This window comes from Sinohyriopsis cumingii, chromosome 16 (genome assembly GCF_028554795.1).
Source record: "Sinohyriopsis cumingii isolate HCF-2022 chromosome 16, ASM2855479v2, whole genome shotgun sequence".
Lineage (NCBI taxonomy): Eukaryota > Metazoa > Mollusca > Bivalvia > Unionida > Unionidae > Sinohyriopsis > Sinohyriopsis cumingii.
In genome coordinates this window covers 17,443,386-17,470,190 of record NC_142976.1, presented here as the reverse complement: position 1 = coordinate 17,470,190, position 26,805 = coordinate 17,443,386, and the positions used below count along the sequence as shown (strand labels likewise).

Sequence of the window (26,805 nt, the reverse complement as noted above, 5' to 3'; positions counted from 1 at the left end):
CCTTGTCATATTTAGAAAGAATAGATGAGGTTACCTTAATTTTTAAGTGCCTTGCCATATTTAGAATGAATAGATGAGGTTACCTTGGCTCTTCAAGTCACTTGTCATATTTAGAAAGAACAGATGAGGTTACGTTAGTTGTTCAAGTTCCTTGTCATATTTAGAATGTATAGATGAGGCTACCTAAAAAATTTAAGTGCCTTGCCATATATAGAAAGAATAGATGAGGTTACCCTAATTCTTCAAGTTCTTGGCCTTATTTAGTGATGACATGCTTAAGAGCTCTAAGGGAGTAACCATTTAGTACATGGGGAGGGGGGTTTCTTTTGAACAAGGACATTTTGTTTCTTCTTTTATCTCAAGATAATTGTTTTCAGCTAATGTAATGAATATAATAATATCCCCCGACCCAACATTTAAGTGGTCGATCCATAAATCCTATGCCACCACCATCACTAAGTATGACAAGTAGAAAGTTGTTGAATTATTAATACATCAATTTCAATAGGCTATTATCTAGCAATGAAATAAAGTGATTCAATTCAACAAGTAAGTACAAGACTTATAGAAGAAAAAATATATTTTCCCTTCTTAAAAAGAAATTTCAAAACCCGTCGGCTGGTTGACTTTAAAGATTTAATAAAATGAGAACAGAGCAGCTCAGTTAATGAAATAAATAATACAGTAATACTTGTTTTAAGCTGAAGTGAGTTGAAAACTATAACAATATGCATTGCCTCACACCATACATGCATTTCTTGCACCATAAAATATAGAAAATACAGGACAGAAAAAATGTGAATTGTTATAGAAACTTACTAGGGATCCCCGAAACCAGCTTTAAGGGTCGAAGAACTCTTACTGCCCTTAGGGTCCGCAGATCTAGTATACTAGAGGCAGAAATGGTGATAAACCTTGGAAAAGGGAAGAAGAAAATTCATGCTTAAGGTTACCTCTGGGATGTAGAAGAAAGAATATAGAAATAGAATTAGCAAACTTAATAATGGTACACATATATAATCAACAAAATTCCATGACCATATATAGAAAACTTTTGAATCATATAAGTCACATTTGTTATAACCTGCTTAATAGTTGAATGTTATAATTCACATATGTTATAACTTGTTTAATAGTTGAATGCTATAATTCACATTTGTTAAAACTTGTTTAATAGTTGAATGCTATAATTCACATATTATATACTGTTTAATAGTTGAATGCGATAATTCACATATGTTATAACCTGTTTAGTAGTTGAAAATCAACATTAATTTGTAGTTGAATTTTTGTGTGAATAATTGGATTATATAGTTTCGCTATGTGAAAAAGTTCGCAGAAATTTGAGGGAAAACTGAGAGCCCGAAGATTAAGTCCAAGGTTTACAATTGAACTTACTTTTGTATCAATAATTGTTACTCATACCAATTACTCATGAAAAAATTAATTCAATAGACGCACGTAATTTTGATGGTTGAGAACCACTCACAAAACTAAATGACATGCAGTGGCGTCACTGGATGGGGGGGGGGGGAGGGGTTGCGGACCGCACTTAGTGACACCATCGGAGGGAGTGACACCAAAATGACATTACGAAGGATTATGTATGGTATGTTGCGGAAGGAGGTCCATGCGTGGGTGACACCCTGAGTTACTACACTGGAAACCAACGCTAGTGACGCCACTGAGGACATGCACCAAATTATCTAGTACCAGTATGGTATAGAATAAAATGTACTACTTTCCAAAGGTTTTTTGTCTTTCATACCCGCTACCGCTGAATAGGGCCAAATATAATTTGATGGACTGTTCACCTAATAACTACAGATACACATACTATCTTAATCTGACTCTGCACATCTGAACATTAGTGAAGGTCATTTTGTAATAACATTTTATGTCTTTGCAAAATATCACGTATGATCTTGTCTGAATTGATTCTAAATGCAATTTATACTTCACAGAGTTTATGCTTTCGCCCAGAATCAGTTGTGTATATGTGGGAAGTTCGTAAGGAAAGTTGGCAACATGTATCAGTTGAAACACCATGACGTAAGGAATATATAAAACAGCGTTGACGTTTTCATCCCAAAAGGTCAAGGTCACATTTCAAGGTCAACTGTTAAACCCCTAACTCAGTGAAAAATCTGCAAGTATCTTCAGAAATACCTCACGCTATAAATTTCCATTAAATCATCACGATCTTTCTGCCTGACATTACAATTGGATATTACTGGCCGCCATGTATAGCCTATCTTGTGCTGAAAAGTGGCGTTAAACCCTACAACAACAACAATTGGATGTATTAGAGATTGAGAAGCCTTTTTCATCATGGGAATGGCGAATAAAAGTTTATTAGAGATTGAGAAGCCTATTGCATCATGGGAATGGCGAATAAAAGTTAAGGTCAATATTTAAACTCGAATAAAATAATTGGCCATGAAGTTAATTAATTATTGCTTGAGAAAATGGCATCATATTGACAAATATATACAAAGCACAAAAGAACATCGTCATTCATGGCGACCGTGAATTGCCATTTAGATTCACACTCTAGTCTTGAACATCTAAGTGTTACAGGTGACGTCAGACCAATTTACACTATTTAGTGTGTTGGTTGATTTTAATTGATTTACAACCAATGAAGTTACAACAAGCTCCAAGTCCTTTGGGAAATATAAGCTTCTGCACGTGGTATTCCAAAAAAATTGGCTTAGTAGATCCAACCTAAGATTGTGGTGTTAAGGGCAATTTAAACCAGGTGAGTGTAATACAGTCACTGTAAACATTAAACACAAATAAATGTCACTGAACCACACTCATATGAACTGCATTAGCAAAGCATACCGTGTCCAGTACATGTTTGTGTACTGTGAGTTTGCCTTTTAAGAAAACTGTAATCACCTACTTATGTAGATGAAAAGTGAAGCAGCAAAATTGTGTGAAGATGTTATTAGTGAAGAACTGATCCATCCAAAAAAAACAAAAAAAAAAAAACAAAAAAAAAAACAACGGAGTCCTGGCAAAAATATTAAGCTGTATTACTGAGTATTCAGTTTAATTCACTAATAATTGATTTTTATGGAATCAGCCTGATTTATTACAGTATCAAACTCAATCAACTAGTATTTAGTGTATGTGGTCTGAACTGAGACTTGTAATTATCGCACAGCATAAAGAAAACAATCAGAAGGTGGACACAGAAACGGTGTTATCCGTCACATAATGATAGTCATAGATAACTGGTTAGTGAATTGTGGAAAGATGTGTGCAAAAAGTATACCAGTTTTTTTTTAAAGGTTTTCTTTACATTTACTGTATTGTTTGTTGGTTTTTCTCTATTATTACATGTTATAGATATCTGTAACTTGTATTTGACCTTTATTCGAAATCAGTTTAACTGGTGCACCTGACCAGTGACATTTTATTTATTACATAGTTAATATTTTTATATGCGTATAAATGAAATATTTATATCATTATTAATTGTAAACACGTTTACGTCAGTTTGAGAATACAGTCTCGATTCTGACAGGAAATTTTCCATAAAGTCATCAGAGCATTTCCAGAAAATGGTAAATGCGACCTATGTCAAGTGGAGGGTTATATCAATTTGTTTACAATGGAATTATTCGCACTTGCCTTAACATCCAAAGTGGATTCAGTCTTATTGTTTGATGAGTTTTTACTTTGGCTGGATTTATTTAGTCATGTTATTATTCTCTTAAATTGCAAAGTGCTCAATCATAATCTTGGACTAAAACATTAATTTGAAATTATAGTTAATTCAGAAAAGGACCTTTTGGTTTATATTATTGTGATACATGAAAAGACTGTTAACACGTCACCATATTCCAGGCCATTGGCACATTAGCATACTTGAGACTAAAGGCACATCAACACATTCAATATAGAAATTTATTTGGAACACAGGCGGGATTGTATTGGAACATATGGACTTGTGATAGAACTTTTTGGACTATTTGGAATTTAATTCACAATACTGTACGTCGTTTTTAAATTTTCACTTAATTGACACTTTGGAAATAAATTATTTGTTAAATTATACAGAACTTGTTGGTTTTCGCTCTTTTCCGTTGCTTAGTTTAAGACCATTGTGTCGTAACACGAGTCAATAAAAAAACCCGGAGTTTCGTTATTTAATGTTCTTTATTTTTCTTTCAGTCAAACATAAACTCACATTTAAATTTTTAGACCATTGCAAATAATAGCATTTGTGTCATCTTTTAAAGAGCTAATACAAAAACCTAGCATTTTCCTTTCTTTCAGAGCCCCAAAAACTAATGGCATTTCGGTTTTATTAACGCCGAAATATATATCAGCATTCCTGTTTAGTTGCCAAAAATGCTATGGATAAAGTAAATACATCCTGCCATTTATTGGCATAAATGGAAAACTACAACATTACAGATAAGCGGTACGGAAACGAAAACAACCTGACACTGAGTACCAAATGATGATGGAGCTATGACAGTTGTCATTTGTTCGAGTCAACATATATGACGCATAGAATTTTCACATTCCGTGTCTTAACTAAATGACTACAGAACTATGCCATTTGTCATTTATTAAGGTCAACATAGATGGTAGGTACTTTTCATATTCCACATCATAAAAGAGTGGGACTGAAATTGTTCACTATTCAAGCAAGATCGCTTTCCATATTGCAAAAACTGCTGATCCACACATTGTCCAGCAACTCAGACATGACAGATTGGTTTTTAATATTTTAAGTATCGTGTTAATGCAGTGAGTACATGGTAAAGAATACGTGGAAAGATGGACATACTGTTTTAATGACCTATCTTAAATCACTTTCAATCTCATAGTGCGAACCCGATTTTCTTTTATCAATACCTTGGGTTTTGATCCTAAGTCACTTTCAGAAGCACATTAAGTCCGTAGAATGTATGTACATATAAAAACTATGAATGTGAATATGGCATATTATGACAAGTGTGATAGCTAAACTACAAAATTGATTGACGACACTGATATCGTATCAAAAGTTAGGTCTTTGGGTTAAACATTTTACATTTATTTAGAAGAAAAAGATAAATCTCAGAACGGACCTTAATTTTAACTTTTTTTTAGACTGAAGCAGCACTGACCATACACTGACCATAGGCGTTCGAGCTTGGAATAGTGTAGGTCTTTTGCATCTTTTGGGGAAAATACCTCACACAATCGTATCTTTGAAGCAATGCTAGAACCCATATGACTGCTTCATGCTCTGATGGCCTTGGCCTGTCAGCTTTTTTTTTCTACCTATATGCAACATACTTGTAACTTTCCATGCACAATATGCCAGTACTTAAGAAGCCATGTTGAAACTGTTTTCTTCATACTGGTACATTGCATCTTTGCCCTGTTACATTTTCACATTGAAATAGAAAAACCTGGTTTCTACGTACATGAGCATCATATATCTAAGGGGAAAAGAAACAGGAGACAGCTAACGTCGATGCATATAACAGAAATCAAGTTCGCAGGTCATATAATAATGACCTTGACCTTTAAACTATTAACTTTAAAATCAGAAGGCCTCTTTATTTTATGCGAAATGTAAAGGTACTTGAGTAGAATTTAGGTCATTGCAGTGAAACTAATAACTGCTACCAAGGCTAAGGGATACATCCTTACCATGATACGTTCCACCTGATACAGGTGAATGAAAATTCAAACATATTATTTGTTTCATTTTCTCTTAAATTTCTAATTACCTTGAGGAAAAATCAATGTTCTGAACGTCTAGATTCGTGTACGCCTACATGAGTGTTTCTGATGTTGAGTGTATAAAATTGAGAGTTTAGCTTGAACTTTGACTTAAAATGAGACCTTGTCCTTTAACAGGAAAAAGGTGAACATTGTTTTATTCCTCATGCTTTTGACTTTAAGATGACGTATGTTATCGACTTTCTAAGTCCGACAGTTAGGTTTATGCACGACAAATCTGATGGTCAGAAATTTCTTGTTTTATTACTGATTTTATTTTGCATCAGGCCATTATGATAACTGTTAGTGACCGATCATTATTTGTCGGGGGAAGTGGGAGATTTTTATTTCGAGTCATATATCTTTTATCTCGAGACAATTTTTTTCTTTGAGTAATGTAATGGATGTGATCTTTATTTTCTTAAAATAATTAAAAAGAGCTGTATTTATGTTTAAATTCCAGAAATTAAAATAGTCAGTCCATACTTTATCTGGGCTTGTAGCGAATACCTGGAGCATCTTATTGACTATGACGATACTAACATTTCATTCATTTTTTCCAGACTGGGTGTCTTGTATTTCCACTCGAGTGTAGTGAGATCATTCGTGTTGAAAGGTAATGGATGTCATAAATAATTGAAACCAGTCTCAAAAGATCGATATTGTCCCTTACAATCTGCTTGTTCTTTGAACTTTTGAATAGATCTAAAACAAAATTATCCATAAATTTCGAACAGGTTAATTGAAATCACCGGAGAAGGGGGAGGGACACCCCTTTTTCGATATGAACTCATCATTTTCTTCAAGACTATACAGAAGAAGAGATGCTTAAACATAAGCTTTGAACAGTGGTTCTCAACCTTTTTTGGCCGCGACGCTAAATATATATATATATATATATATATATATATATATATATATATATATATATATATATATATATATATATATATATATATTAGTCTCATAAATCCGTGTTCACATTTTTGATAAGATTTGCCAGCCTCCAAAAATAAATCCTGACGACCTAATAGAACGTTCCCGCGACACTGGGCTGGGTCGCGATCCGGGGGTTACCTCAGAAGTTACATTTACGAAGCTTTCCCAAGTTCAAGCTAAAGCGTAGAGAACATACTTTGGGTTGTCTGCCACCTGACCAAGCACATGATAAATCTACGGTCAAAGTTTAGGTGAAACAAACGATGGCTGACTTACGTTTGACCCTAGTTAAAAGTTTTATAGGTCGAAGCACTCTCATGAACCTTACCGCCGGTTCATCGAAATTAGGAAGCACGCTATCGATGACCCTGATAATTTTAAATGAAAAGCTGAAGCTGTGTCTTAATTTAGAATTAAAATCCACATACATACGTTTATTAGCATCGGATACAGTACACTGACCAGAATACATTTATGTAGATAACAATATAGATAAGTCACAATGAATTATCCATCCATCCATATCTATCTATCTATCTATCCCTCTTTATATAGCTGTATGATATCTGCAAATCGTTCACCTTTGGAGTGGGAAGAAGAGCTGTCGACTTGGGTTCAGGTACAGGAGAGTGAGATCCAATATTTGGCATTAAGTCTGCATGCAACGTGTTTGTAATCGATTAATATTTTATTCAGTTAATCAGTCGGGATATGATTGTGGGTATAATACACTGTGAAATCTATATTTAATGAAGGAAACGATCCACACTAGAACCAACATGTATGCCATTATATAAAATCAATATAAAATTTAGCTGAAATAGTCTAACATAAGTACGCAGTGGGAATGCATAAATCATTGCATTAAATCAATCGATTAAAAAGCATACCCGTTTGAGAGGTTATACGTGTACACGCTTATTTCTTTAGTGTAAATGCATGAACTGTTTTTAGACAATAAAAAACAAACCCCATAAACATAATTTGAGAAAGTTACTATGGAAATAAATAAATATTTGTATGATCTTAAAATTAAATATATTTGAAGAAATTTAAATCAGAGAAGATGGTACTTACCCTGTAACTACTACAACAAAATCCAATATATTCCACACATTACGAAGATACGATCCTTTGTGTAATATGAATCCAAGAGCTACTATTTTCAAAAGTGCTTCTACACAAAATATTCCTAAAAAATACACCTCCGTCGCGTCCTGAAAACAAAATGCATGATTAGATATTTCAAATATAAATAAACGAGTAATCAAAGGAAGAAACGAAGGGATAGTTGAATGGACTAAGATATGTCAAACAAGCGAAAAACAAGAATTACAAAAAAAAGAAAAAAAAAAATTTTTTTTTAAATTGATTAAAAAGAAATGATGATAATTATTGTGAACGATGCGCATCTTGACAGTGATCAAATAAAGAGAAATATGGTAAAATTTAAAACAAATCTTAAATATTTTATATAAAGACTTAAATGATTCGAATGTACGTAAAATGTTATGACTTGCATCGATTATTATGGTCATAAGCGTGACACAAAAGTTTTTTTAAAGAACTTAGAATCTCTGTTCCTTTTAACAAAGATGATGTAGGAGTTGATTGGCAAACGAAGTAAGTGTATGTATGTATGTATGTATGTATCTATCTATATATATATATATATATATATATATATATATATATATATATATATATATATATATATATATATATATATATATATATATTGGCATCTGCAAAATGACACTTGAAATATGTCAGTTGTTTAAAATCTGGCATCGCTTTCATAGCTCATGTGGTAGAGCGTCGGAGCGTCGGACTCCTCATATAAGAACTGCGGGTTCGACACCCGTGTTAAATCAACTGCCTCTGTGTGGAAAGTTACTTGGTTCACATTGCCATGCTATGATATCGTTAATATTGCACTCAAATGGTCGTTCAAATCAAACGACCATACTTTTCATAAAAATAATTATTCGGACCCAACTCATAATTATCTTTCTCTGTAATAATTCTGAAGTCAAATTTAAGGAACGTATGTCAGCCTAAGAAGTAAACTCGTTTAAAACTTAACGTTTAATACAAATTCAAATTTTTTTTTTTTAAAAATCTATTATAGTTTTTAAATGATAAGTGGGCATACCTTGAGCTCAGATTTTATACAACTTTGATCCGTTTTATGAAAGCCAAACCAGATGCATTTAGAAGATGGCTGTATAGGAAAGCATTGAATCTCTGCAGCAACCATGCTAAGAAAGGAATACAAGAAATAGGGCTATACGGGTGACTTAAAATAGATTGGGAATATGTTTGGAAACAAAGTATATGGCTGGCCACTAAATGCATCTGGTTGTTTAATGGAGTGAAAGGTAAAGGACCTACACTGTACTCATCATAATTTTTCGGGTTTATTTCAGTTCCTGTTTCTCAACGAGTGTATCGTGTCATTATGGATGCATTGCTTACGGTGTAACATTTCGTAAAAGTTTATCAGTTGTTTGAATTTTTCTGCGCATGCCCTGGAAAAGACCGATATATCATTTTGCAAGTAAATAAACTGCTCGGAAAGTAAATGAACCGTTTAGCAGATGCGACGCACAGGTAGGTCGTTACTGAAAAGAATACATTTCGTAGGACAAGCCAATGCACGGAGAACAACGCCGTAATTGACTATTGGCAATAACCGTGTGTGTGTGTGTGTGTGTGTGTGTGTGTGTGCTTGCGTGCGTGTATTAAATTCCTCACCTAAACGGAGTAACATGTACGAAGTTTTGGCGATAACCATTGTTATAAAATTTTATTTTCTTTAAAACTAACATTGCCTTATTTTCTAAGTTTGTCCCGACGTGCATCGTGCGAAACCATGACTTATATTAGAATCCATGCTGTCTAATCTCACCAAACTTAAGGCTGTGAATTGAGCAACTATATATGTCACCGACACAAAATAGGAACATAACCCATCTACACTATAACAAATCTCTCCAACAATCCAAGGTACTCTGATATCTGAGGTATAATACTTACCAGCTGCATGGCAAGCGGTGTCTTGTCGTCCTCGGGAAGGTGTTCCTCAAGCGCCAAAACCACACAGTTGGCAATAATCGTCAGCAACACCATGTACTCAAAAGGCGTGGGGCAGATGTTAAGGGAAATATTTTGTATGCCGACTGTTAAATTTATACAACTACATTTAACTTTACAAAAATCAAAATTTCTCTCTATCATCCTCTCACCCATAGCCATTCATTCACGTGACGTTCTTTCATATCAGGAAATGTACATCTAACGGTATGTATGTATGTATGTATGTATGTATGTATGTATGTATATATATATATATATATATATATATATATATATATATATATATATATATATATACATATATATATGAATGCAATCAACTGACAGCGAACAGTGCGAAACTAGTATCTAACTAGCATGAGCGCTTTCGACTCTTTAATGAGTCTTTTTCAAAGGCAAATACAAAACAGACATGGCAAACGAATAAAACAGAAAAACGGTTATATTTGCGAAACATCCCTGTAAAGTTTAAGGCTAATTAGATACTAGTTTCGCACTGTTCGTTGTCACTTTATTACATTTATCTTAATCAATCCCTGACACACGTGATCCTTTGCTTTATCCAGTGCACTTGAAAGGGATTGTTATTCGCCAGATGATATGTATTCTTTATATATGTACGAGAAAAGTTTAAAGATTGCAATTATAATGTCATAACGAATACCAGCAGTGCGGTGTGAACATGGATGTCTAATAAGGTAAAGCAAATAGACGGATGGCATTGAGTTAACACCATGCATGTATACGAACCTACATATAGGAACGGTATATAATTCTACGGAAATTTTGTTGCCATTGATTTGATATATTAAAAAATATTATAAACATTTTAGTGTAAATGTGACACTTTGGACATTGCTATACACTACAGGCAAAGCTGATTTAAATTATTCAAGTTTATTGCTTTAGTTTCTGTCGAATTTTAAACGATACTTTATGGACTCTATGAGAGAGAGAGAGAGAGAGAGAGAGAGAGAGAGAGAGAGAGAGAAATGAAGTCATAAAATATAGTGAAGACACCACAGGCTGACAGGAAAACAATTTGTAATAAATCCTTAAGAATTTAGATCTAAATGTGACAAAGTCCAGGCGATAAAAGCTTTAACATCTTGATAAAGTCTAGGCGATGAAAACCGAAAGCTATACCATCTTGAAAAGTCTAGGCGGTGAAAACCGAAAGCTATACCATCTTGAAAAGTATAGGCAATGAAAACCGAAAGTTATAGCATCCTTGAACGAGACAGGAGTATTTAGCATAGGGTCCAGTCAGAATGTTCTCAGTCTTTTATATGAAATCCCGTCATGCTTGTCTTGTTTCTAAAATAAAGTAATTACAAAGCAAAAATAACTGAGACGAATAAGATATATCAGCAAAAACGGTCACTATAATGTAATTCTATTAGTTCACTTTTCACAAGGTGCATGTAAACTTCAAAAAGTTGACAGATATAAATGGAATTGATCGCAATGAACTCTGAGAGAGACTGGATATTCCCCATGATATACGCAGACGGGTGGATTCGACGATGTTTTAGTAGAATTTTAAAGTTATGAGACACGAACTCTGGTGCAAAATATGACTAACAAGGAACAATACGGCTGCTATATCTCAATATTCTACTCCTTGATAACGTTTAAGGAGATAGTCTTATCCGATTTTAAATAGTTGTGTTTAAAAAGCACGTTTACACAATTTAAATATGAAAATAGTTTACAAAATAAATGTATGGTTACGGAGATATTACCGTTTGAACTTTGAAAGAATAACCATCACAGCTCATTTCCCTAAAAAGGGTATCGTTTTACAATTAAGCCCACGACATGTGTGCGTGATACAGGGAACATATGTAAAAACAGTCACACAAACATAATTACTAATTTTGACGTGAGAAATCTTCTCAGTATTAATCTTTGCATTTGAAAGCAATACTCTCGTTTCATGTATCAACACAAACCCGGCAACCTTTTGTTTGACAGAGCATATTCGTTTAAAAATAAGCATCTTCCATGTTCGTCTCAAGGTATGTACATTATTTGTAAAGTTGTGTGCAGTACTTAAGTTATGCCTAAGAAAAATTAAATTAATCTTCAATTATAATAAAGATTGTACAATCAATTATAAAGTTGAGTTCCATAAGAACTCATCGACCACTAGCTTGAATGATTACGTGTAAGATTGAGCCGAATGGCAAGACCGTTCCAATTACTTTTTATTACGAGTGATACGTTCACTGTAATAATGAAATGACCACAAAGATATTATTTGGCAAATTCAAATTGAACAGTTGTAATATTGCAGGTATATAAACTCCCCCCCCCCCATCCCTAGCCTCTACTAACTCTAAAAAACTGGCAACAATAGTTTCAACCAAAGCAACAGCGACAACCCAAACACAGTCATTAACCTTCCTTAAAACAAATTGATTTCCTAAGCAGGTAACATTCGAGACATTTAAACGGAAGAGTTGCATAACAGAATGAAGATAATTAAATAACATTACGCTGAAACAAAAATCACAGAAAAAATATACGGATCGATCCACCACTCTATCCCACCCAAGGTGCACGTGTTGCCCACTGCACTTACGCCCTCTGTGAGAATCGAACGGGCACACTATGAGGGTCATTCCAGTCGACGCAGAGTATAACCCCTTTTCGTTGCATCACTTTACTGTTTATAAAGTTTTTCATGAAATTGGATGGAGAGTTTCGACGAATATTGAAGTTGTTCGATATCCTATTTTTAACTAATATAGCTGTGATTAAATAATAAAGTGTGGGCAGTCGCGCTTGACCATAGAAGGGCGAACATATTACAGAAATGACAATCACGTGTATGACTCCACTTGCTTGTGATCTACATAGAAACAATACACAAACGGTTCCATGACATACTTGATCTAGAGGAAAGATAGTTTCCTGATCCGTATGTTAAAATATTTAGAGTACAGACTAGCACGCAATGCTGGTATTCTGATTTTATTAACTAGATAATTATTATGTTTAGTTAATCTTTATTATTTGGTTAACTTTTGTGCATGATTGTCAGCTTTAAAAAGAATGTTAACATATATAATTTTTGTCCATGAATGTAAGTTATAAACAGTGTTTACACACCACTTGAGTTGAGAACATTCTTTGCCCAGTCCTTTTTTTACAATTAGATTGGCATTTTCCGTTGGAATGATTCACATTGATGTCAAGTGAAAATGTGCATAAATAGGGATTTCATAAAAAATTAATTAATTCCTCTCTTAAGTCAGGATGTGGGAGTCCTTTTAATCAGGGTTTACAGCTGTGCTCATATATAATTCGAGAGGAATACTTTATTTAAATATTCACTGGAATTACTAAAGTTCTCGTTTACATTAGGATTTATACACTTTACTTTGAATTATTGTGACCTCACTCAAAGGCATTCTGGATCGCATCATTGTGCTATAACAGGACATTCAAGACTGTTGGACTTCATTCAAAACATTCTAAACATTAGACTTGTGATAGGACATTTAGGATTAGGGGGGATTTATTTCACAACTCTGTGTCTCTTTAATTTTCACTTTGCGTTGTAGAGAAGTAAAGTGTTTGTTGTTTTTACTTGAAATTGTTGGTTTCATTTTCTTTCTGTTACATAATTTAAGACCTAGACTTGTAACAATGGGCGCTTTAGGAAAAGATGGCCTTTATGTCACAAGTTTACATTGCTAGATGTACAGTCTGGTCATTCTTGCAAGAAGACGCACTTATCAATGACACTATACACAATCGTACACCTATCTTGTGCAATAGGAACATGTACATAATACAAATACAGACGATCGGAGGGTGTTCAGTTTTCAATATTAAGAGTATTTCTGATGAAGAGTAAACAAAATGTGCGGAAAAGGAAGATCGTATCTTTGCACGCATGTCATGTCAATGGACGATTTTCACGACGTTGTCATCAGCAGCAGACGTTATGAAAATGGAGATGAAATAAATTTGCAGACGATTATTCGGAAATTGGCAATGAAATCGTGTGGCCACATGCCAGTTCAACTCGGAGATTTATTTATCCGATGCTAGCTTTATTTTACGAATGAAAATTAATATCTTCTTGTTTCAACCCTTAACCCGTAAAGCTAACCAACATATTTCAAAAATCGCCAGATAGCTTACAAACGAAACCGGCAAATCTAAGTGCAACCCTTTCTAAATCACTAGTCAAACTGACAAGTTGACAAGAATGACATTAGACGTATATTGTTTCTATTTAATCTCCATATAGTATTAGCCTATGCAAAGGAATACGTGTATACTCAGTTATGACTAAGTACCGAGAGTTAGGGACCGACTATTTTATAAACTGACGAAGATCGTGTTTTCTCTTTATCTCAAAAGTAAAATTCCAACATAATAAGACGGATTAAGATTTGTACGAAATTAGAGCAAGAGTAATTCTCTCAAGCTATTGAGGGTCTCGTTTTCCACAAAAACATGTAAAGTCCTAAGTACAGTAAATGCCCGGTCCCTGACATAACCGATATTCTGCTTCAGCAACATCATTATGGTTATGACGACGATAATAATGACGATGGCAGCAAAATCGAAAATTATTATCATGTTGTGCTGATTACTCTGTCGACTCGTCCTTCAGTACTTTCGCAGCGTAGTAACTTACTCGCTGCTTGTTGGTCTGCACATTTGGGGGATACTAGAACGTAACGCAATGACTTCACGACAATTTTTTCTCAAGCGCCCAGTGTGAAAGAACATCAAGTACTTGACCCCATCCCACTGCTATTCTCTACTCAAGCCTATCTGATCTTACCCCTTTTGCACGCAACAACTGTATACATACATCGTCATTATCAATATCATTGGATGTCAGAATCGGCGTTATCTTTCTCTGGTTTCGACTCTCAGATGTAGTTTGTATCGATCTCGGCCATCATAACATAGTATAGGGTTATATATATTGGTGAAAAGATAAAATCGACCATCTACCGTTAAGTCCATACAAGTTTCTGAACATCCAGTTTCGTTCTTAATGTCAAAAGGTACATTTGATATACCTTTAGCCTTTTCGTCAACGAATATACGCTGAATGGATTATTGGGTTCTGCATAGCCTGGCTAGATAACTGTGTTGCCTGGCTTAAGTAGCCATGCCATTGGAACATGGGTACCATGGGATCCGCTACGAATATTTCGGATCCGACATTAACAACTCGGAAAAAATGGATACTCTGGGATCCAATAAGAGTAAGTCGCAAAAATGGCTACCCAAGGATCCGATACGAATAACTCGAAAAATATATTGGCGATTTGTACACTACTTCACTAAGTTGTAAAGAATGTCAAACAATGGTTATGAGATAAATGTTTGTTTTTCTCATGCATGTATGTATGTATGTATGTATGTATGTATGCATGCATGCATGCATGCATGCATGTATGTATGTATGTATGTATGTATGAGCGTTCAATGACATCTCAGCACAATAATAGATGCATGCTGTCAATTAAAGATAAAATTCCAAATATGAAAAAATGGAGAATTACGAAAAAACTTTAGGAAGACAAAGCCTTCCAAACAAATAAAAACATAACAATAAGCGATAAATACAATATGTTTTAATATTCTTTAAACAGAATAATAAATAAGATCATATATATATATATATATACATTGAGAATTTTCTTTTTAGTAACAATCTGCATTTGTATATGTGCACAGTCTATTAACTTGACTGTACGTTCTTCCGGAAAGTGTGATATCTCCCGCGAGGCTGTCTTATTGCATTGGTCGATCCTAAATAATTCACAAATCCAATATACGTCGTCGCTGGGAAGGCATATAATCGTTTTGGCGTTTTCTTAGCATTGTCTTGGAAACCGTGGCTATACATCAACAACTTGCGAAGAAATTTACAACGTATCCATAGAGTCTAATATAAACTGTAATATATTTAACACTCTATAAAGAACCGCATATGACAAATTCGACTTAAAAATCTTCCCAAAAGCATACAGCTACGTGTTCACCGTAATGTGTTTTTGGTGGTGGTGGTGGTGGTGGTGATATAGTGCTAATGATATTATAAAAAAGTGAAGTTTAAAAATATGTCAAGACTCTAAAAGGTATCTGTCCTTTCAGTAACACTTTGTTTCTTTAATTTCTGTTTTAATTATTGTAATTATTATTATTGTTGTTGTTGTTGTTATTGTTGTTGTTGTTGTTATTATTATTATTATTATTATTATTATTATTATTATTATTATTACTATTATCATCACGGTAGAAGTCTTCTCTCCATGTGAGTTGGAGTCTCGGTCAGCGTGAGAAAGTTTGGAAGTAGCTCTCAGTGTCGTTGGTACTTTCTCCTCCAAATATGCTGGCCGACATGTGCTGACAAATTGCATTAAAACCAACAAAGCCCGTCTTCACTTCCCAAAGTTCTACAGATAGGGCTAATATATCGGAACCTTGAATAGCGAAGATGCACAAAAACACACAACGAACTTCTATAACTGGATTATATATATATATATATATATATATATATATATATATATATATATATATATATATATATATATATATATATATATATCTTTCTCTCTCTCTCATGTTTGAATGAATGATCAAATTCGGTGTCTTTCCTTTATTCTTTTCATCTCCGTACGGCCTATCATTGAAATAATGAATAAAATCAAGCTACGTCATTATCAATACGAAATTGCGGTCATATCAACTCTGTATCTGACCGGAAAAGTGATCAATTGACACTGATATTATGGTCAAAATTTAGGTTCCTTATCACATTAGGTTCGGATAGCCATATATATCCCCTGGCTATGGATTTGGTTATCCGTAATTATACCTTTTGAGTTTTATTTGAGGTAGTTATCCTATTCCACAATAATCGAAAGCCTCGCAACCCTATTCCAGTTCAGAACCCCCTAGCGAGTTTTCGCTACTTGGACACCGATGGACATTCTAACTACCACACGTAATATTAACATGTCCTCACTGGCTATGAATCAATATGTTTACACCGTAATTTGAAGCGGATACGTAAAGCAACAGATCTGATTTCACATTCGTCGTTATTTGATATAATTTGATCAAATTTATTCTAAAACAGATGGTGTTTGTTTTTTGCTTTAGAAATGTGATATATTTGGAATACCATGTTCATATTAAATCTCCGCAATTTTGTTTGCAGAACAATTGAAACAGCATAATCACTTGTACAAACGGTCTTATTATCACGATTATTTTACGAATAGTGATGCAGTTTTCATACAAGTTGCAACCCGACGGACGTACAGGCAATACTATTAGCATATTCCCCAAACACTATCGCTCAAAACAATTTCTAAGAAAATAGGGCTTTTTCATATGATCACAATTTGTATTGCCAAATTTCATAAAGTGAAATTCTGAACATTTTCTTTACCATCCTTTCTGACATGAAACTGACCTATGCGATTCACGGGTGCGCTTGAGAGAAGGAGAGATGACGATCTTAAAAGTTACATTATGGACTTTGCTGGTCATCACATTCGCCAGAATGATATTAAACCTATGAGAGTCTAATTTTACCTGAGCAGGATGTTTTGTCAGGATTGTGTAAGACAGAATGATTATTTGAAACTGAACAAATTGCTTGAAATTACTTTGTCCTGGATGTAATGACTTTAAAATATTCCCAGGACTTATGAAACCATTTTTTATATACAAGATTATAGTAATATTATCTTGGTCAGATACGTATTGAATTAACAAGAATACTAGATATTTCCATGTTTGTCTTGTTCACAAGAAATATTATTAAATATCATGATAAAATCTCTGCTTTAAATATAAGCGGTAATTAAATTCTAACGTTTTTTCCTAAGCTAGGGGATATTGGTACAAATTCCACAAATAGTCAGTTGTCAATGTTTAAAATATGACATTAAACTTGGAATGAAAGTGCATTATCTGGGAAGGTCCATACCATTTGTCAAATGCATACTGTCTGACGATCCTAAACAATGTGGTGGCGATGAACTTAACCTACAAATTATGCCAGAGTACGCTAGGGAAACTACAATATGTATGAACAGTTTGGATTATAATAAGGTGCTAAACACATTTTTTAGTAAGTTTTTTTCTTCTCCGATTAAGACAAGCTATCTTTGGAAAACTCTAAACTACCGGTAGGCTAATGTATCACTTACAAATCATTTATTTGAAATAAAAAAACGGAAAGCTTGGGTCTTAGATGCATTTAAAATATATTTGTTTTTAACAAAGTGATTACATTAATAGCAAAACTTTGTCAAAATAAATCTGTACTGACTTTTGAGGTGTTATTATGCGGATGTGCTGTATTAATATGCGGATATAGTGTATTAATATGCAAATATGGGGCGTTAATATCCGGATAGATGATGTGAATAATCATCGGTATTGCACATAGTTATGACATGTACGGCGCCATATTTGTTTCAATTAACATTTCTGACTGCGAGGTGGCGCGGAACTGGAATGTGACGAATATCTATGATCAGTACAAACGCCACCAGCCGTTGCTTGGACCGAGTGATCTCGCAGTCTCAATATGGGTAAACGTAGAAACAAAACAAAAGAAATGGCGAAGTCCCAGAAAGTGGTCTTAAGGATGAAAAATATGTATATCGTAAATTTGAGCCTTGATAACTCCAAAAGTATTGATTGCATATAGAGCGTCTTCTGAAGTTGGCATAGGTTTAAAAAAAAAAAAATTTCAGAGCTGAATACAACGAGAAAGCATATGTTCTTATTAAAGGCAGTAAGTCTGTAAAATATAATTTTTTGAGAAGAAAAAAAAGAATTTCCTATATAAATGGGGGATGGCATAGGGTTTAGGTTTAATAGTGAAACTATTAAGTAACCTTCTAGGTCTAACATAAATGTTGGCGTGTTACCTAGGGAGCAGGGAACAAATCCCCAGGAACTTCATGCATTTTCATGCACGTTGTTATCATATGCAGGGTAGTGATGGGGAGATACAGTGTTCCACTATTGGAAACCATTGAATATTTTTGATAAATGTTATATTCCTTCATCTATCTATTTACCTGAAGTAGAAATCATGCCTAATTAATTTCCATTCTAATAATTTAATCTACGTCATACCTGTTTACCTGAAGTAGAATCATGCCTAATCAGTTTCCATTCTAATAATTTAATCTACGTCATGGCTATTTATCTGAAGTAGAATCATGCCTAATCAATTTCCATTCTAATAATAATTTGATCTACGTCATACCTATTTACCTGAAGTCGAATCATGCCTAATCAATTTCCATTCTAATAATAATTTGATCTGCGTCATACCTATTTACCTGAAGTGGAATCATGCATCATCAATTTCCATTCTAATAATAATTTGATCTGCGTCATACCTATTTACCTGAAGTCGAATCATGCCTAATCATTTTCCATTTTAAAAATAATTTAATCTACGTCATACCTATTTACCTGAAGCAGAATCATGCATCATCAATTTCCATTCTAATAATTTAATCTACGTCATACCTTATTACTTGAAGTAGAATCATGCCTAATCAATTTCCATTCTAATAATTTAATCTACGTCATACCTATTTACCTGAAGTAGAATCACACCTAATCAATTTCCATTTTAATGATAATTTAATCTACGACATACCAATTAGCTGGGATGAATTAATGCACAGTCGAATTTCATTCAAATAATAATTTAATGTACGTCATACCTATTTATCTGTAGAAGATTCATGCATAGTTAATTTCCATTTTAATAATATTTTGATCTCCATCGTACCTATTTACTTGGAGTAGATTCAGGCATAGTCAGTTTCTATTCCAATAATAAGTTGATCTCTATCGTACCTATTTATCTGTAGAAGATTCATGCATACTCAATTTCCATTCCAATAATAATTTGATCTCCATCGTACCTATTTACCTGGACTGGATTCATGGATAGTCGATTTCCATTCCAATAATAAGTTGATCTGCATCATACCTTTCGACCTGGACTGGATTCATGCACAGTAAATTCCCGTTCTAATAATAATTTTACCTCCATCATACCACCTGGAGGAGATTCATGCGTAGTCAATTTCCATTCCAATAATACTAAATTGATCTACGTCACGCCTATTTACTAGGTATGGATTCATGCATAGTCAATTTCCATTCTAAAATTTGATCTACGTCACGCCTATTTACTAGGTGTGGAGTCATGCATAGTCATTTTCCATTTCAATAAATTTAATCTATATAGTCAAAAGTACAAGACTTCATCAATAAACGAATGTGTTCCGTGTTGGGTTTCTTAGATGAGCATCGGCTAAATTCAAAGCGACGTGTGCGTGTCAGCAAAACATTTCATGTTCATCATTGATCATGAAATGTTGCTAAGTCAGGACCACGTTTCATGGTATATCAAGAATCTCTTTTGGTGCAAAGAGAACAAATGCCATCATACAGTTTGAAGGATAACATTTCTAAACAAAAATGCCATTATTTCCTGTAAATTTACAGTTTTAAAGATGACGGATATTTTTTTTTTTTTTAAATTTTGTTCCAAACTGCATATCACACACACACACATACACACACACACACACACACACACACACACACACACATATGTTTATATCGTTACATTCAGTAAGTTCCGTTCGATAGGGCATAAATGCCACAAAGAGCATTATTTCCGTTGGTATCAAATCAGATGTACTATAATGAATTGATTAAAACCAGACACATTTCTTATCTCTTCAAATCATTGTTCATAGATCCATTGCAGATGATGCTAGAATTGCCTGCTGCTAGTAGCCACATTGTATTTGGTAGAAGTAACAGGCCTAGAGCTAACATGGCGTGACAGCCAGTATTTCTACAATTACGACAACAATTCGTGCGTCATTAATTATCATGATTAGCCACTGCAACTGAGCCCTCGTGTAAAATGCATGCAGTCCATTTTTTGATACATACTCATCCATATGTACAATGCACAGTTAACCTGTTGAGCGTAAACCATCACGATAAACATAACATGCTTGTTAATTTTCTTTGGTTTCATGAATGTAGTTCTAAGAGATGCACCCGATTATCAGGTTCCATGATTCGAACAGTAACAGCACAGGAGAAGAACTTGCAACACAATAGGCCAGCAAAGTTACTGAAGTCAAAACACATCTTTTTGCCAGCAAGATGCATTTCATTAACAGATTTCACCATCCTAGGTAGGATAATATGCAAATAAGATGCCACAAAGACCACGTGGGCAGAAGTTAAACGCAATTACTTAACCAAAGCAAGTAAAAAGATAAACATATGCTACAGCTGAGTTTCTTTGTTGTAAAGGTATGGTAATTACAGAGATGCATACCATTTTCAAGTTTGAGTGTGTGTGTGTATGATTTTGATTTTTAACGTCGCTTTAACAATTTTTCAGTCATATCGCTACGATGTGTGAGTGTGGTAGTTTATAGCGATGTCAAGCACTGTGGCATCATGTCGCAGACATGTAGCGTGATGTCCCACTCAGTCACATTATCCTGACATCAGGCCGACCAGTCCTAACACTAACCTCGTAATGCTGAGCGCCATGCGAGGCAGCTATTAGTACCACTTTTGTAAGTCTTTGGTATGACTCGGCCGAGGATCGAACCAACGACCTCCCGCATCCGAGGCGGACGCTCTAACCACTAGGCCACCGGAGCAGTACTTATCAAGTTTCACAAAAGAGTCTGAGGAATGAACTTAAAAAACACAAAATTAAAAAAAAATAATGATCAAACTAAAGTGTGTGTGTGTGTGTGTGTGTGTGATCTGGATTTTTAACGTAGCTTTAACAATTTTTCAGTCATTTCTCTACGATGTCTGCATTGTGACAGTTTATAGTGATGTCTAGCACTGGGTCATCATGCCGCAGACATGTAGCATAATGTCCCACCCAGTGACATTATCTTGACACCAGGCCGACCAGTCCTAACACTAACCTCTCAATGCTGAGCGCCATACAAGGCATCTGTTAGTACCATTTTTGTAAGTCTTTGATATGATTCGGCCTGGGATTGAATCCACGACCTACCGCATCCGAGGCGGATGCTCTAACCACTAGGTCACCGGAGCGGTCATCTAACTAAAGAATGAATATTAATGATCTGATTTTGAAATGAGGGTTTAGTACTCCTCCAGATGCATTTCCTCACCGAGATTCATTATTCTATGTATCACAGTGTGGATTTCATTTCCTCACTGAGATTCATTGTTCTATGTATCACGGTCTGGACTGCATTTCCTCACCGAGATTAATTATTCTATGTATCACAGTGTGGATTTCATTTCCTCACCGAGATTCATTATTCTATGTATCATAGTGTGGATTTCATTTCCTCACTGAGATTCATTGTTCTGTGTATCACGGTCTGGATTGCATTTCCTCACCGAGATTTATTATTCTATGTATCACAGAATGGATTTCATGTCCTCACCGAGATTCATTGTTTTATGTATTACAGTGTGTATTGCATTCCCTCGCCGAGATTCATTGTTTTATGTATCACAGTGTGTATTGCATTCTCTCACCGAGATTAATTATCTTATGTATCACAGTGTGGATTGCATTTCCTCACCGAGATTCATTGTTCTGTGTGTCACGGTTTGGATTGCAGGTATCAAAAACCCAAATGTGGTGATGAGCTAAACAAAAAAGCATTTTGTTTAGCTGATAAGCTGTATAATGAAAGTCACAGTGACCTTCTTTTACTTCGTTTTCTGGGTTACTCCTTCATGAATTATACTGGCCTCCACGTATTACCTGTCATATACTGAAAAATGACGTTATACACACAACAACTTGCAACCTCTAAGGATATGGTACTAATAGTGATGCATAAATCCTTTATTCTAACATAAAAAGAAATAAACGTAAAACACAAATTTAACGAAGGCAGTGATGTCTGAAATATGGGTCACAGCATGTAACTTCTTTAATATGCATGTCCTTACAACATTTCCTTCAAAATAATGTATGCATGCATGCATGCATGTATGTGTGTGTGTGTGTGTGTGTGTGTGTGTGTGTGTATGAATGTATGTATGACGTCAACGTACACCGGTAAGCCGTGCCCAAAATATTGTTCATACCTGTCCAAATGCTAAAATATCACACACCAAAGATATACATATTTTGAATTATTGTTATTCGACAGGTCATCTTTTTTCAGACTATTCAATGAGCAAGTGAAGTTCTTGATAATCTGTTACGGTCGTCTGCTTTCTTGGAGACTATCCAATCTAGAAGAGGCATTCTTGATGTTCATTGTAGTTTTAGCATTCCTGGAGACAGCTAATAGAGCTCTCTCGCCATCAGTCTAGTTCTCAGCTAAATATATGCATGTCAGTTTGATCAACATCCTCAGATATATATATATATATATATATATATATATATATATATATATATATATATATATATATATATATATATATATATATATATATATATATTGAGTGAAGCAACTGCAGTAATGACCTCACCCTAAACAAGTAACCAAGCCAGATAAATGTGAAATATATATCACAGATCCATGAGCTAATTTTATGATAAGTGGGGAATATTCATTAAACTATATCGGCTCATTAAGTATCCTGATCGAGGCGCAACAGTATGTATACAAGGTACTAAAGATCACATATGGTAATGAATTAAACATAAAAACGTACAAATAATGTACACGCGCAAAGTTAACATCATGGACCATTTCCCAAGGGATTATGTGCTATTAAACAATCCAAAATGTTGCCTCGAGCGTAGGAAAACAGAATGACAGGCAAGAAGACTACACGTATGTATATTCTTCTATATATACAGACGTTGACGCCGGCTTCAGAGGTAGTACAATAATCCTACTTCACTTCGTAGAGAACGAACTAAGAATATTGTAAAATGGATCGGTAGACTTTGAGTCAATTTTCAGGAAACCGGTGAGTCGTGCCCAAAATACTCTTCATCCCTGTCCAAATGCTAAAATATCACACACCAAAGATATACATATTTTGAATTATTGTTATTCTACAGGTCATCCGTTTTGAGACTATTCAATGAGTAAGTGAAGTTCTTGATAATCTTGTACAGTCTTCTGCCTTCTTGGATACTATCCAATCATCTCGTGGGTCGGTGGTTCTTCCCGGGGGTTTCCCGGGTTCTTCCTCCACCATTTATACTGGCCGCCATGTATAGCCTATCGTGTGCTGAAAAATGGCGTTAAACCCCACAACAACAACAACAACAACTATCCAATCAAGAAGAGACATTCTTGATGCTCATTGTAGTTTTAGCATTCCTTGTGACAGCTAACAGAGCTCTCTCGCCATTAGTCTAGTTCTCAGCTAAATTTATGCATGTCAATTTGATCAACATCCTCAGAATGAATGTACGTAACATAACCGGAGCACGTGATTTTCTTCACTTAATTTACATAGGACAGTATTTTCAACTATCTATGATTAAACAATAACCGTCCCTCGCCTTGACCCTGGCTAATTCTTTCTTTTCTTTGTTTTATTTTTCTAAGTAAGATTGATAAACTCAAACTATGTCCATGTTACATTCCGACCTATGTTTCTACTTTATAAAACTTTTTCGGCTCCTGAACTGTCAATTAGAATTCTTGGTAACTTTGTCCTGCACTGGTTCTCTAGCAGCCACGTGGCTGAGGGATAATTTCTCGGCAAAATAACCCTGTGTCTTCTCAGCGACAGCGACTGGATGTTGAAAATACGAAATTCATCACCTTACCGGACTGCCAGATACCTTTGTAAGACTACTTTCCGGTGAGCAAATGCAGACGTGTCATCCAAAATACCTGAGCACGATGTTGTTTGACATTTATCATTGATGGCGTGACATGACAATTTTGGGATGAAGACAGTGAAGCACAGGACCATAGAATACCGACCATATAATTTTCCAGGGGATTATGGTGGATGAGATTTCTTTGCAAAATAATGCATGCCCCCCCCCTCCCCCGTGGACTGAACAAATATAATTGATCTGATCTTAGAGACAAAAGCTAAACTAGATCCGTTATATATACTATTAATGAGGATTTTGTATAGCGCCTAATCTTTAGAAGCTCTAAGAGCTTTACAACATTAGTCAACACTTATAAGATAAAAAAACATATACTGATATGATTACAAAAAACAAACACCATGAAATTAGAAAACATAAAAGAACATTAGATTTTTAAGTTTGTTCTTGCAGTCCAAATAAGTGAGTTTTAAGAGGATTCTTGAATGGGATAACTGTGTCTTTGTGTCTAAGTTCAGTGGGTAATTCATTCCACGTTGCTGGGCCCTGGTATGCAAAAGAACGTTGTCCATATGACTTTGTTTTCATAGTGGGAATAATGAGTATACGATTGTCAGAAGAGGAGCGTAAGTATCTTGCTGGTGTGTACACATTGGTGAGGTCGGATAGGTATGTTGGACTGGAGTCCGTCATTGAAACGTAGCACAGAGAACAAATTTTGTGTTTGATTCTCGATCGAATGGATAGCCAGTGTAGGGTACAGAGCATCAGGAAGGTCTGCTCTGATCGTGGTACTCTAAGTATGATCCGAGCAGCTGTGTTTTGAACTTGTTGAAGTTTCTGGAGTAGATATTGAGATGAACCAGAGAGAACTGAGTTACAATAGTCCAGTCCTGAAAGTACTAATGAACACACAAGTGTGTTAGTGGCGTCAACTGAAAGATATTTGCGAAATGAGCTGATGTGTCTCAGCTCATGATATGCAGCCTTGCATAATGTTCATGACATGTTGGTGCAATGTGAGAGTACTCTCCAGAGTAACACCTAGGTTTCGTACTGACTGTGTGAATTTAATGTTGGTGTTGCTGATATTTATTGTTTGAGGTAAAGCATGTGAATGAGAAAGTCCTTGTGTTGTGATCAGAATGTCCTCAGTTTTATCACCATTCGTCTACAGTTTGTTACAAATCATCCATAATTTTACATCAGATATGCACCTGTCTCCACCTTGGATGATAGCATCAACCTTAGTTGGGTGCCTAGATTTGTATAGTTGGGTGTCATCAGCGTACAATTGGTGAGACAATGGATGATGATCTATGACACTAGAGAGCGGCTGAGTGTATATAACGAAGACAACAGGTCCAAGAACAGACCCCTGTGGAACACTACACCTTAGATTAACTCGGTTGGATTGTATTCCATTTGCAGACACAATTTGTGTCCTGTTGACCAAGTAGGACTTGAACCACATTAAGGCTGTATCATGAATGCCAAATATATGCTGGAGACGATGAAGCAATATATCATGGTCTGTTGTGTCAAATGCTGCAGACAAATCAAGGAGGATGAGGACTGTAATATTTCCGCTATCTAAAGCAGAGAGAATGTCATTAACTACTTTCAGAAGAGTAGCTTCGGTCCTGTGACAAGGTCGATATGCAGATGGTACATTGCTAAAAAGACTGTTTGAATTCAGATGAGATACAAGCTGGGATAGAACAACTAAGATTTTTGCTATGAATGGGAGATTAGAAAGTGGGCGGTAGTTCTATAAATCGTTATGGTCTATTGTTGGTTTCTTCAGCAGAGACTTTACAATGGCAGTTTTGAAAAATGATGGGAATTTCCCGGATGAGAAAGAGGTATTAATAACATCAGTTAGTGAAGGCAATACCGGATCTAAGCACTCAAGCAGCAGTGATGTTGGAATTGGATCATATATACATACAAACACACGAGTGCATGTAACACCGAATAAATAGGAGCAATTTTAGCGATATGTGTTTAGTCGTGACGGAATATGGGCTCGTGTGTGTAGGCGAGGCAATGGGTGCCGTTTACCCGCGGACCTTTGTTCGAATCTCCGTAGAGTATGAACTGAAAATTATCTAACCTGAATGATATTATTATTCGTGTTAAATATTAATTCTGCCTACTATGATCAAGCATTATTCTATAGAATCCAGGGATAGAAC

General features: G+C 35.0%; 1 protein-coding gene across 1 annotated transcript in view; it reads right to left on the bottom strand.

The window, feature by feature from the left end:
- LOC149780003 (voltage-dependent calcium channel type A subunit alpha-1-like) overlaps positions 1-26,805 on the bottom strand; it is a 384,117-nt gene that overhangs the window by 246,423 nt on the left and 110,889 nt on the right. Inside the window, exons 4-6 of the mRNA XM_089937395.1 lie at positions 9,715-9,820; positions 7,753-7,892; positions 820-914 (exon numbers count right to left, since the gene is read on the bottom strand). Coding sequence (XP_089793521.1) covers positions 820-914; positions 7,753-7,892; positions 9,715-9,820 — 341 coding nt within the window. The remainder of the gene's footprint in view (positions 1-819; positions 915-7,752; positions 7,893-9,714; positions 9,821-26,805) is intronic.